A 12,668-nucleotide genomic window follows, 5' to 3' on the forward strand; every position below is an offset into this window, starting at 1 on the left:
AAGGCTTCTCCTCCCTCAGCATTTACTTTAACCTGTTTAATATGTCTAATGAATATTCTGGAACACTATGTCAGAGAGAAAAGGTCATAACACACATCTTCTGCTTCATCTCGCCTTTCCCCTTATTCTCCTGAAAGTCTCTACTAATGTGATTGCCTTTGCTATCAGTCTTATTTCCTGTCAGAAAGAGATTCCCTTAAAGTCTTCCAAGCTCCATTCTTATAGCACTTTTCCTAAAGGATGAATGGAATATAGAGAGAGAAGCTATTATGGCACAGCTTAATGGCAATGTAATATAAATGAACAGGTATGCAGAAAACATTTTTTAATTTGCATATAACATATATTAATTATTTCAACATTTATAACTATGATCATTATGCTAACTAGACATACAACTTATAACATGGCCCAAAACCAAGTAATGTTCTCCTGCTCTCAGATTACAGTCAAGAAAGAGGTTGATCTCACCTAGACTACAAGAGGTATCATGATTATTTGCCAAACTTCTAGAGAATACTGTGAAGTGACAGAAGTAGGAAGCAATGTATCAGGGCTCCACTGGAATAACTAATCCACAAGAAAAGAAGTTATAAGAAGCTTGAGCCAGAGAAGTTAATTACCTTTATTTTTTATGAATCTGTGAAGAACATCTTCCACAGAATAAGAGAAAATTATTATAAGAGGCTTCTTGCTCTTTATGAAACTTATTATTCACATTTTTAAAAAATTATAGAATATATTACTGTGGCATAAGTTAATAAAATCACATAGGTATCAGGTGTTCTATTCTAAACTACACCAACTGTATATTGTACTGTGTGTTCATCACCCAAAGTCAAGTCTCCTTCCATCACCATTTATCCCCCTAAGCCTCTTCTACCTCCCCACTCCCCTGTTCTTCTGGTGATCGCCATACTGTTGTCTATGTCTATGAGGTTATTTCTTTTTTTCTGGTTAATCCCTTCACCTTTTCCAGCCTGTCCAGCAATCCCCTGTCCTTCAACAACTGTCAGCCTATTTTCTGTATCAATAAGTCTGTTTCTATTTTGTTTGTTTGTTTTGTGATTAGATTCCACATATAAGGGAAATCATGTGGTATTTATATTTCTTTAAATGGCTTATTTCACTTAGCATAATATTCTACAGGTCCATTCATGCTGTCGAAAGAGATAAAAGTTCTTTCTTGTTTACAGCTGAGTACTATTCCATTGTGTAAATATACTACTTTTTTTTTTATCCATTCATCTACCGACAGGCACTTGGCTATTGTACATAACATTGTATTGAACATAGGAGTGCATATGTTCTTTTAAATTAGTGTTTTGAGTTTCTTCGGATATATTCCCAGAAATAGAACCACTGGGTCATAAGAGAGTTCCACTTTTAAATTTTAAGGAAACTCCATACTATTTTCCACAGTGGCTGCATCAACCTGCATTTCCACCAACAATGCAAAAGGGTTCCTTTCTCTTCACACCCTCACCAGCACTTGTTGTTTGTTGATTTATTGATGACAGCCACTCTGACAGGTGTGAGGAGAGATCTCACTGTTTTTAATATGCAATTGAGTGGTGATTGTGATGTTGAACATCTTTTCACATGTCCATTGGCCATCTGCATGCCCTCTGTGAGAAGTGTTTATTCAATTCTCTATCTATTTTTAATTGAATTGTTTCTGGTGTTGAATTTTAAAAGTTTTTTAAGTTTTTGGATATGAGTACCTTATCAGTTATATTATTCACAAATATGTTCTCCCATTCAGTAGTTTATCTTTTCATGTTTTTGACGGCTTACTTTGCTGTGCAAAAACTTTTTAGTTTGATGTAGTCCCATTTGTTTTTTGTTTGTTTGTTTGTTTATTTCCCTTGCCTGTGGAGACATATCAGCAAAACCACTGCTATGAGAAATGTCTGAGTTTTTACAGCCTGTGTTCTCTTCTAAGATTTTTGTAATTTTGAGTATACATTTAAGTCTTTAATCCATTTTGAGGTTATTATTGTGTATGATATAAGAAAGCATTCCACTTTATATTGTTTGCATGTGTCTGTCCAGTTTTATTAACACCATTTATTGAATACACTAGCTTCACTGTATTGCATGGTCTTGCCTTCCTTGTCATTAATTAATTGATGATAAAGATGTGGGTTTATTTCTGGACTCTATTCTCTACCACTGATCTATATGTCTGTTTTTATGCCAATACCACATTGTTTGATTACTATGGCCTTGTAGTATAGTTTCATATCAGGTAGAGTGATTTCTCTAAACTTGTCCTTTTTTCCCAAGATTGGTTCTGGCTATTTGGGTTATTTTGTGTTTCCATATACATTTTTGGTATTTGTTCTAATCTGTGATATATGCTACTGGCATGTTGATGGGAATTGTGTTTAGTCTACAGATTGCTTTGGGTAGTATGGACGTTTTAATGATCTTAAGTCTTCCAATCCATGAACATGATATATGCTTCTTATGTGTGTCTTCTTCATTTTTTCTGCAGTGTTGTAATTTTCCAAGAACATGTGTTTTACATCTTTGATTAATTCATTCCAAGATATGTTTGTATATAATTGGAAGTGGGATTGTTTTAGTTTTCTTTGTGATAGTTTATTTTTCCTGTATAAAAGTGAAAATGATTTCTGGATATTTATTTTGCACCTGTTACTTTACTGAATTCACTACTAGACTGAGTTCTAGTAGTTTTTTGGTGGAATCTTTAGAGCTTTCTATGTACAGTGTCATGTCATCTACAAATAATGACTGTTTTACCTCTTTCTTTCCAATTTGGATGACTTTATTTCCTTCTCTTTTCTGATTGCTGTGCCTAGAATTATTTTCACTACTCTTTTTTTAATTTTTTTAATTTAATTCTTATTCAAGTAGAGTTTTCTGTTTTATATTCCCTGCCCTGCCCACCCCAGTGCTCCCCACCTCCCTCCCATTTCCGCCCCCAACCTTAATTATTGTCCATGTGAGTCCCTCCCCCCTTTCCCCTATGATTCTCTCCCCTCTCCTCTCTGGACCCTGTCAGCCTGTTCTGTATTTGAGTGTCATTGGTCATGTTTTGCTTGCTTGTTTGTTTTGTTCTTTTGATTCCTGTTAAAGGTGTGATCATATGGTATTTGTCTTTCACCACCTGGCTTATTTCACTCAACATAATGCTCTCCAGTTCCATCCATGATGTTGCAAAAGGTAGGAGCTCCTTCTTCCTTTCTGCAGCATAGAATTCCATTGTGTGAATGTACCATAGCTTTTGATCCAGTCATTTACTGATCAGCATCTAGGTTGCTTCCAACTCTTGGTTGTCGTAAATTGTGCTGCTATGAACATCGGGGTGCATAGGTTCTTTTGGATTGGGGCTTCAGGGTTCTTAGGATATACTCCTAATAGTGGAACTGCTGGGTCAAAAGGCACGTTCATTTTTAGTTTTCTTAGAAAATTCCATACTGTTTTCCATAGTGGTTGTACCAGTCTGCAATCCCACCAACAGTGAACTAGAGTCCCCTTTTCCCCACAACCTCTCCAGCACTTGTTGTTTGTTTCTTTGTTTATGATAGCCAATCTGACTGGTGTTAAGTGGTATCTCATTGTGGTTTTAATTTGCATCTCTCTGATAGCTAGTGATATCGAGCATCTTTTCATGTGTCTCTGGATTCTCTGTATGTCCTCCTTGGAGAAATGTCTGTTCAAGTCCTCTGCCCATTTTTTGATTGGGTTGCTTGTCTTCTTTGAGTGGAGCCGAATGAGTTCTTTGTATATTTTGGAGATTAAACCCTTATCTGAGGTATCATTGGCAAATATGTTTTCCCAAGCTGTTGCTTCTCTTTGTATCTTGATACTGTTTTCCTTAGCCATGCAGAAGCTTTTAATTTTGATGAGATCCCATTTGTTTATTCTTTCCTTTATGTTCCTTGCTCTAGGGGACGTATCAGTAAAAATATTGCTGCGTGGAATATCTGAGATTTTCTTGCCAAGGCTCTCCTCTAGGGTTTTAATGGTTTCACGGCTTATATTTAAGTCTTTTATCCACCTTGAATTTATTTTGGTGTATGGTGTAAGTTGGTGCTCAAGTTTCATTTTTTTGCATGTAGCTGTCCAGTTCTCCCAACACCATTTGTTGAAAAGGCTGTCTTTACTCCATTTTATGTTATTGCCCCCTTTGTCGAATATTAATTGACTGTAGAGAGTTGGGTTTATTTCTGGGCTCTCTGTTCTATTCCATTGGTCTATGTGCCTGTTTTTATGCCAGTACCAGGCTGTTTTGATTACAGTGGCCTTGTAATACAGTTTGATATCAGGTATTGTGATCCCTCCTACTTTGTCCTTCTTTCTCAAAATTTCGGCTGCTATTCGGGGTCTTTTATGGTTCCATATAAATTTTTGAATTTTTTGTTCTATGTCTGCGAAATATGCCATTGGTACTTTAATAGGTATTGCATTGAATCTGTAAATCGCTTTGGGTAGTATGGACATTTTGATGATGTTAATTCTTCCAATCCATGAGCATGGTATATGTTTCCATTTGTTTGTGTCTTCCTTGAATTCTTTCTTTAGTGTTGTATAGTTTCTGCATACAGGTCTTTTACCTCCTTGGTTAGGTTTATTCCCAGATATTTTGTTTTTGTTTTTGCTATATTGAATGGGATTTTTTTCCTGATTTCTGCTTCTTCTGTTTCACTGTTGGTGTACAGAAATGCCTTTGATTTCTGGATATTGACTTTTTACTACTCTGATAAATAAGAGATGTGAAAGCAGACATTTCTGTTTTGTTCTGATCTGAGATAAACACTTTTATTTTTTGCCCAGTGAGTATGATGTTGGCTGTGATTTGTCATGAATGGCCTTTAATACATTGATGTATATTCCCTTTATTTCCACTTTGCTGAGGGTTTTTCTCATAAATGGATGATGGACTTTATAAATGCTTTTTCTGCATCTATTAATATGATCATGTGATTTTTATCCTATATTTTGTTTGTGTGATGTATCACATTTATTGATCTGTGGATATTAAACCAACCTTGCATCCCTGGAATAAACCCTACTTGATTGTAGTGCATGATCTTTTCAATGTAATACTGGATTAGCATGCTAATATTTTGTTGAGAATTTTAACATTTATGTTTGTCTTGGATATTGGCCTATAATTTTCTGTGTTTTTAGTGCCCTTGTGTTTTTTTTTTAGATAGGGTAATGCTGTCCTCATAAAATGAGCTTGTGGATTTTTTGGAATAGTTTAAGAAGAACAAGTATTAATTCTTTTTTGACTATTTAATAATTTTACCTTTAAAGCCATCTAGTCCAGGACTTTTGTTTGTTGGGAGATTTTTTTTTATTGCTTCAATTGTTTTAGTTGTGATTGATCTATTCTAATATTCTAATTCTTCCTGATTCAGTTTTGAAATATTATGTTTCTAGGGATTTATCTTTATTTTAACCAAATTGTTAGATTTGTTAGCATATTGTTGTTCATAATAATTTTTGTTTTTTAAGATTTTATTTATTTATTTTTAGAGAGGGGGAAGGGAGGGAGAAAGAGAGGAAGAGAAACATCAATGTGTGATTGTCTCTCACGTGTCCCCCATTGGGGAGCTGGCCAGCAACCCGGGCACATGCCCTGGCTGGAAATTGAACTGGCAGCCCTTTGGTTCACAGGTCAGCACTCAATCCACTGAGCCACACCAGCTGGGGCTGTTTGTAAAATTTTCTTAGAATCCCCTTTATTTTTGTGGAGGTAGTTGTTAATTCTCTTTCATTTCTGATTTTACTTACTTTGATCCTCTCTCTTCTTTTCTTGACGACTCTGACTTTTCTTCAAAGTTTAAATCTCAATACATTATATCAGTGATTTTCAATCTTTTTCATCTCATGGCACACATAAACTAATTATTACATTTCTGAAGCATACCAAAAATATATTTTTTACTGTTCTGACCAAAAATAGTTATAATTTTGATTCAATCAAACTGGATGGCTATTGTTATGTTGGCTGCTGTCATTTATTTGACACTCAACAGGAAAAGAGGCCAGTGTCCCTAAATAAAGTCAGATATGACATGTTTTAAAAATTCTTTCAGCACACTGGTTGATAATCTCTACATGACATGATCTCTAACACCCAGACACTAAAAACAACTTATTTTAACTCTTAAATAGGGGACTTGAATTGTTAGGACTATCTAATCATTTCATAGAACAAAAACAAAAAGCATATATAACACTGCCCATAGATATTTTATTTGTGTAAGCACTGCAAATGAGCAAATATATATCTAGGATAATATTATGAATGCATGTTCTACCTTGTATGTTATACTATTTTAATCTATTCTATAGATTCATACTTTCTATAAGACATATATCTTCCATGCCAGTCCAAACCAAATATTAGTATAACCAGAAGAGTATTTGGATGTTAGCCTTTTGTCTCCCAAGCAAGCTTTCTCTTTAATCTATCCAAACCATAAGTAAATATATGGAGTGTTAAGTGGAAAGTATTTATAATGTGTATTTCTCTAGAAGAACAGTTTTTTCTTACACCTGCCCACCTGCCTGCTAAAAATTTCTAAGCCTTTTAGTGTCCAACTTCTGTATCCAGAGTTAATTTATTCCCGTTATTATGTGCCTATATACGTCAACATGTGAAAATCCTTCGGAGGATTATCTAAACATGAGGCCATCTGGCTGAGAGAAGATACAATAAGAGCAGAGAGGTGCTGATTTTGAAGCATCAGAAGATTTGAATTGCCCCCTCCCCAATCTTCTAAGTATCAGATACCAAGAGTTCATTTTTGGTATCATCCCAGAAAATTTGGAGAGGCAATGGTTGAAGTTTATAGAGTCTGAAATCAGACAGATTTGACTTTGAACCTTGATTTCATAACTACTAAATTATCTGGCAATGAGGTTCGTTCACATCTCAAAGCCTCAGTTTCTTATTATAAAATAAAAACAATATCTCAAAGGGTTCTGTGCTATGAGGACTTGTAATAATCTATTTAATGTGTTTGGCACATATCCAACACATGGTGGGCACAATGTTAATGGTAGTTCTTTTAATTTGCCTCATAACTTTCTGCTCCATGACTCTCTCATACCTTAGCCCTAAATTCTACTACTAAACTTTTAGGATTTCCTAGTTTCTATAAGGGTTTCCTAGTTACTTTCATTTGTAGCGATACAAGGAATATACTAGAAACGTGGTAGCCAGTGCTCTAAAATATCTGCCGAGCAGCCTCAATTGCTTCAAATAGCAAAGGATATTTCTATTCAAATAGCCTTAAACTGAAGGAAACAGATGTTTATTTGGCCACTTTCCATGTAGGCAGCCTAAGAGGTCAGCCCCTGATGACAGTGGTTATTTTCTTATGCCACACACTTTATCATTCATGCTGTCAAGATGAGCCTACAAAAGTACCCTGAGTGTTACTGGAGTTTTACTTATCATATATCCCACCACTGTTGTTTTTAGCTTTTTTTCTCCAGGTTCTTCATAAGAAGAATTATATAAAAAGGTTATTTAGCATGGCTGGAAATATCATCCTACAAACAAAGGCAGCTTAGTCTAAATTTCTAAAAAATAACCAATTATATCAAAATTGTTATCATCAATGATATTAATTATATCCAGTCACCTACTGCTGGTTTCCAATGATATTGCTATCATCAAGGACTGGGACCCCAAGGAACTCAATATTCTGGGCTTTTCTTACCTTCTCCAGAGAAGCTGAGTTTTGATTAAGCGATCTCCGAGCTTATATGCCTCTCTTCCTTGAGACACTACCCAGTGGCCAGGAGGGATATAGGAATTTACTAATGACTCAAGTAAGGGAGAGACCCAAAGAAAATCTTTTTCTAAGGTACCATCTTACATGGAACTAGGCTTGTATGATGAGCTCAAGACTTTCTCTTTGTTTTCCATACTTGGACCTCAGGGATCTACTCTTTAGCTGGCAGTTCCCTCTCTCAGGAATGAAGGCTCAACGTCAGAAAACAACTGAAAATCCACAGGGAAATAAAATTATCCACAGGTGGGATGAAAATGGAGGGGAAGGTTCAGTCAAACTATCCAGGACAAGGCTCTTATTCCTGGATTTTTGAAGAAAAGGGAACTAGGTGAACTAGTTGCCAGGACAACCTACTGTTGGCAAGAGGAAGGTCAAGACAAAGGAAATGGGAGACCTATGGTTGTTCCTGCTCCTACCTCTGTCCCTGACAGCCTTCCATGGGGTCAAAGGCTGCTTGGAATGTGACCCCAAATTTAAAGAAGACATTAAGTCATTGTTGGAAAGCTGGTACCCTCAGAAGTCCCTGACCGAACTCAACTGCTCCAATGGCAGATTAAAGAGATGATCAGTATAAGCGTCAAGGTCACCCATGGGAACAAGATGCTTCGGATACTAGGTGAGGGAAGCTTAAGTCCCTAAGAGTTTTAGGGGTTAAAGGGAGGCAGGGAAGAGAGCACCTGGATCTACATAATATCCTCTGCAGATATAATTATTGCCCCACATGTATGTTTACCTCTCTTTTCTAGCTGTTTAAAAGGTTGCCAGTTTGAAAATATGGCTGAAGAATGAACTTTATAAAGTGGGCAATAAAACATGGAAAGGTGAGGTAGTTTCAATGTCAAAAGATTGTATTGCCTATATGGGAAATTGTATTTCCCATATTTCCCAAATATGAGAAAATATCACTAGGGAAAACAAGGCAAAATGATCAGGATTAAATTCTGAAGAAAAGGGACAACTTTATATTCTGTCCTGCCCCTTCTTAGGTGTCTTTATCTTTCAAGCCCAGCTTCGTGATTTCCACCAAAACCTGGAATCCAAACTGAAAGAAACATTAAAACACTTCTCTGAACTTGGTAATAAAACATGTCTGTCTAACAACACCAAAACTATGAAAGGAATAAGGAAATGAAGGGTGAGAAGAGGAATGTGGTTTCATATTACAGTGACTTAGAATGTGGGGAAGAGTAGTTGGAGGTTAATGGGTAGCTGAATAAAGACTACTTGGGTATGTATAAATACGACAAACTCCAAGTTAATTGATTGTAAACTCATTAGACTTTCTGATTCTCTTTTAGCTTGTTCCGAAGATTGCAGTGAGTATATTACATGTGATGCCTTGTGGTTTTACTTCAATTTTCCCATCTCCTCTGCTTTCTATGACTCTATCTCTCCTACTTGTCTCACTGAGAACCCAAGTGCTAGAGTTGTGCTTTTTTTAAATATATTTTATTGATTATACCATTACAGTTGTTCTATTCCCCCTCTTCAATCCCTTCCACCCACACCCTCCCTCCCCCACCATTCTCCCCCCCCCCTTAGTTTATAACCACGTGTCTCAAGTTCTTTGGATTCTATATTTCCCCCACTATTCTCGCCCTCCCCCCCATCTATTTTCTACCTACCATCTATGCTATTTTCTGTGCCTTCTCCCCCCTTCTCCCCCTCCCACCCCCCTGTTTCTAACCCTCCATGTGTTCTTCATTTCTATGGCTCCACTCCTGATCTAGCTGTCCTCTTGGTTTGCTTTTGTTTTAGGTGTGGTTGTTAATAGCTGTGTGTTTGCTGTCCTTTCACTGTTCATATTTTTCATCTTCTTTTTCTTATATAAGTCCCTTTAGCATTTCATATAATAAGGGCTTGGTGATGATGAACTCCTTGAACTTGACCTTATCTGAGAAGCACTTTATCTGTCCTTCCATTCTAAATGAAAGTTTTGCTGGATAAAGCAATCTTGGCTGTAGGTCTTTGGATTTCATGACTTGGAATACTTCTTTCCAGCCCCTTCTTGCCTGTAAGGTCTCTTTTGAGAAATCCGCTGACAGTCTGATGGGTACTCCTTTGTAGGTGACTGTCCCCTTATCCCTTGCTGCTTCTAGGATTCTCTCCTTCATTTTGGTCTTGGCTAATGTAATTATGATGTGCCTTGGTGTGTTCCTTCTTGGGTCCAACTTCTTTGGCACTCTCTGAGCTTCCTGGATTTCCTGGAAGTCTATTTCCTTTGCCAGACTGGGGAAGTTCTCCTTTATTATTTGTTCAAATACGTTTTCCACTCGTGGCTGTTTCTTTCCCCCTTCTGGTACCCCTATAATCCGGATGTTGGAACGTTTAAAGATGTCCTGGAGGTTCCTAAGCCTCTCCTCATTTTTTTGAATTCTCATTTCTTCATTCCTTTCTGGTGGGATGTTTTGTTCTTCCTTCTGGTCCATTCCATTGATTTGAGTCCCAGTTTCCTTTCCATCACTATTGGTTTCCTGTGCATCTCCCTTCATTTCAATTAGTTTAGCCTTCATATGTTCCTCTAATTTGTGACTATGTTCCTCTAATTTGTGACTATAATCTACCAGTTCTGTGAGCATCCTGATAAATAGTGTCTTGAATTGTGCTTCTGAGAGGCTGGCAATTTCTCGGTCGCTTAGAGTTATTGGCTCTGGGACTTTGAGTTCTTCTTGCACCATCTTTTGGGCTGTTCGTGCCTGTTCCATAGCAGGATCAGAGCCCTAAAGTGTTCACTAGAACAGGGCAACTAAGTCGCTGGGTTGTGACGTTGTATGTGGGGGCGGGGTCAAAGAGGGACAATGGCGTCCCGTCTGCCGCCTGCCGCCCCGGCCCTCACCGGTGCCGCAGTTGCTGCCGTCACCTGGCCCACGCGTTTCGTCCCACTGCTCGCGAGTGCGCCACCGCCGTCAGCCCTCGCCCCCTGGGGCCTGCGTGGTCTGTCTCACTGTGCGCGAATATGCGCCCGCGGTCTGCCCCGCACCCCAACTGGTTCTCGTCTGCCTGAGCGCCTGGGTCGGGGGCCCTGTCCTGCCCGATCCTGCTCGCTGCTGGCTCCGCCCCTCTTACCATCCCCGTTGAATGGTTAGATGTAGTCGGACTTCTGTGTAGTTCAATTTTCTGTCCTTTGGTTGTGTCTTTGTTTCTCCAAACCTTTGTTTTATTCAAACTTGGTTGTGGGAGAAGGCACGGTGTTTCCACCTGTGCCTCCATTTTGGCGGAAGTCCGAGTTGTGGTTTTAAGAAAGAATGTCAATGATATCTGACAAAAAAATCTAGCTTCTGAAACCTTAGATCCCTCACAGAGTTTGGAGGTGCTCAGAGGCCTCTTAAAGAATAGTCTACAACCCATAGCACTGGTGTAAGCTAAGGCATTATTTTTTCCTCTTCTTTCTCCAAGACCAAATTTAAATTATAGAAGTTTTTGACTCATCAGAAAGCTTGATTGCTAGGAGAGAAAGAGACTCACAGATGTCTGACCTAAGAAAATGTCAAGCCACGACTTCTCTCTAATTTTATTTCTTCTCTTCATCAGCTGTGACTGAAGGTGCTATCCTGGATTGTTGGAGCTGTGTACATATCACCACCCAGTGCTTCAAAGGAGAGTACTGTGGAGCTAAAAAAGACCTTGATGTGGCATTTTGAGGGTCAGTGATCAAGGTATAAGCTGTTATTGATTTATTCAACCAATATTTGAGTATCTTCTATGCATATCATGCATGTGTTACAAATAAAAGCTAAAATGTTGGGTAGAATTTGTATACCAGTATGAATTACTAGACACTGGACCAACTGAAGGGCTGAGGAATACAAAGTCTGGACTAAAGATAGAGAAATTATACTAGCAGGATCAAGGGCAAATTTTTCATAGAGCCTAAGGATCTAAGAATAAAAAAGATCACAGTAATCAGAAACAGTGATGGAAGTGGTGAACAGGGCAAACAGTTTGAGGTTAAAAAGAATCATTTATTTGTGTAAAGTTCTCAAGTTACTATTTTTCTTTTCTAAAATTCACTTTCCAGTTTCCCTTTTATCCTTCCAGAAGAGGATTCAAGGAAGTCTGAGAATCGAGAAATTGCATTATTTCTGATATTGATAGCAGAAGCTGTAACATTGGGAGCTGCTGTGTTACTGTGAGTTTTCCTCCCTCCAAATGAACACTGGGTCAAGCATTCCTCTGACAAAAAGACTGCCATTGCGATCTCCTCCTTCCTTCCAATGGAAGTAAAGGAAAAATCACTTTAAATTTTATAATGTGATACAAAGAGGAAGGAAGTGAATGTAAGCTTGATAGGGTAAAAGTTGAAGCAAGAGAAATGAAGGAGGTACAATGAAGTATGAAGAAAACTTTTGGAGAGTCATCTAGAAAAGGGAGAAAAATAATTAAAGTAATTATTTTGGGAGAATTAGGACATTGAAGTTGGAATTATCTTGTTTCTCTACTCCAGGTTCCATATTTGTGTGACTCGTCGAAAGAAAATGAAGACAATACGGAGGTCATTAGAGAAATACTCAGAGAAGAAACTTGAAAAATTAATGAGGATCAGAGATGAAGAGAACAAAGACTTTGGAATCTGAAAATAAATATATAGAGAGAGGAGGTCTTTCATAATTCTCTAAAGTGTTGATTCCATATAGAAAACTGGGAATTAAGTTCTTTTGTGGTCATGCAATCAGAGTATTTTGAAACTGAAATAGAACTTATATTTTCTCTAGCAAAGATCCTTATTGATATCCTGATGTCAATGTAAGCAATGAGAGGGCAAAATATTTACCAAGTGATATACAGAAAGTAATGCTAATATGTTACAATGGACCTTAAAAATGACACTTTGTACAATTTAATAAAAATGCATAGTTGGTAGCTTTCATTTATGGCTGTAAT

At 37.6% G+C, this 12,668-nt stretch overlaps 1 protein-coding gene across 1 annotated transcript; it reads left to right on the forward strand.

Moving 5' to 3' along the window:
• Positions 1 to 8,172: 8,172 nt before the first annotated feature.
• Positions 8,173 to 12,361, forward strand: IZUMO3 (IZUMO family member 3). The gene is given in 8 exon segments (XM_037038329.1): positions 8,173 to 8,281; positions 8,284 to 8,403; positions 8,534 to 8,608; positions 8,774 to 8,863; positions 9,086 to 9,103; positions 11,319 to 11,397; positions 11,824 to 11,916; positions 12,232 to 12,361. Coding segments are annotated over 8 exon segments (714 nt in total).
• The last annotated feature ends 307 nt before the right edge of the window (positions 12,362 to 12,668 follow it).

Source organism: Sturnira hondurensis, unplaced genomic scaffold (genome assembly GCF_014824575.4).
Source record: "Sturnira hondurensis isolate 20B ecotype Veracruz unplaced genomic scaffold, ASM1482457v3 Scaffold0001989, whole genome shotgun sequence".
NCBI lineage: Eukaryota > Metazoa > Chordata > Mammalia > Chiroptera > Phyllostomidae > Sturnira > Sturnira hondurensis.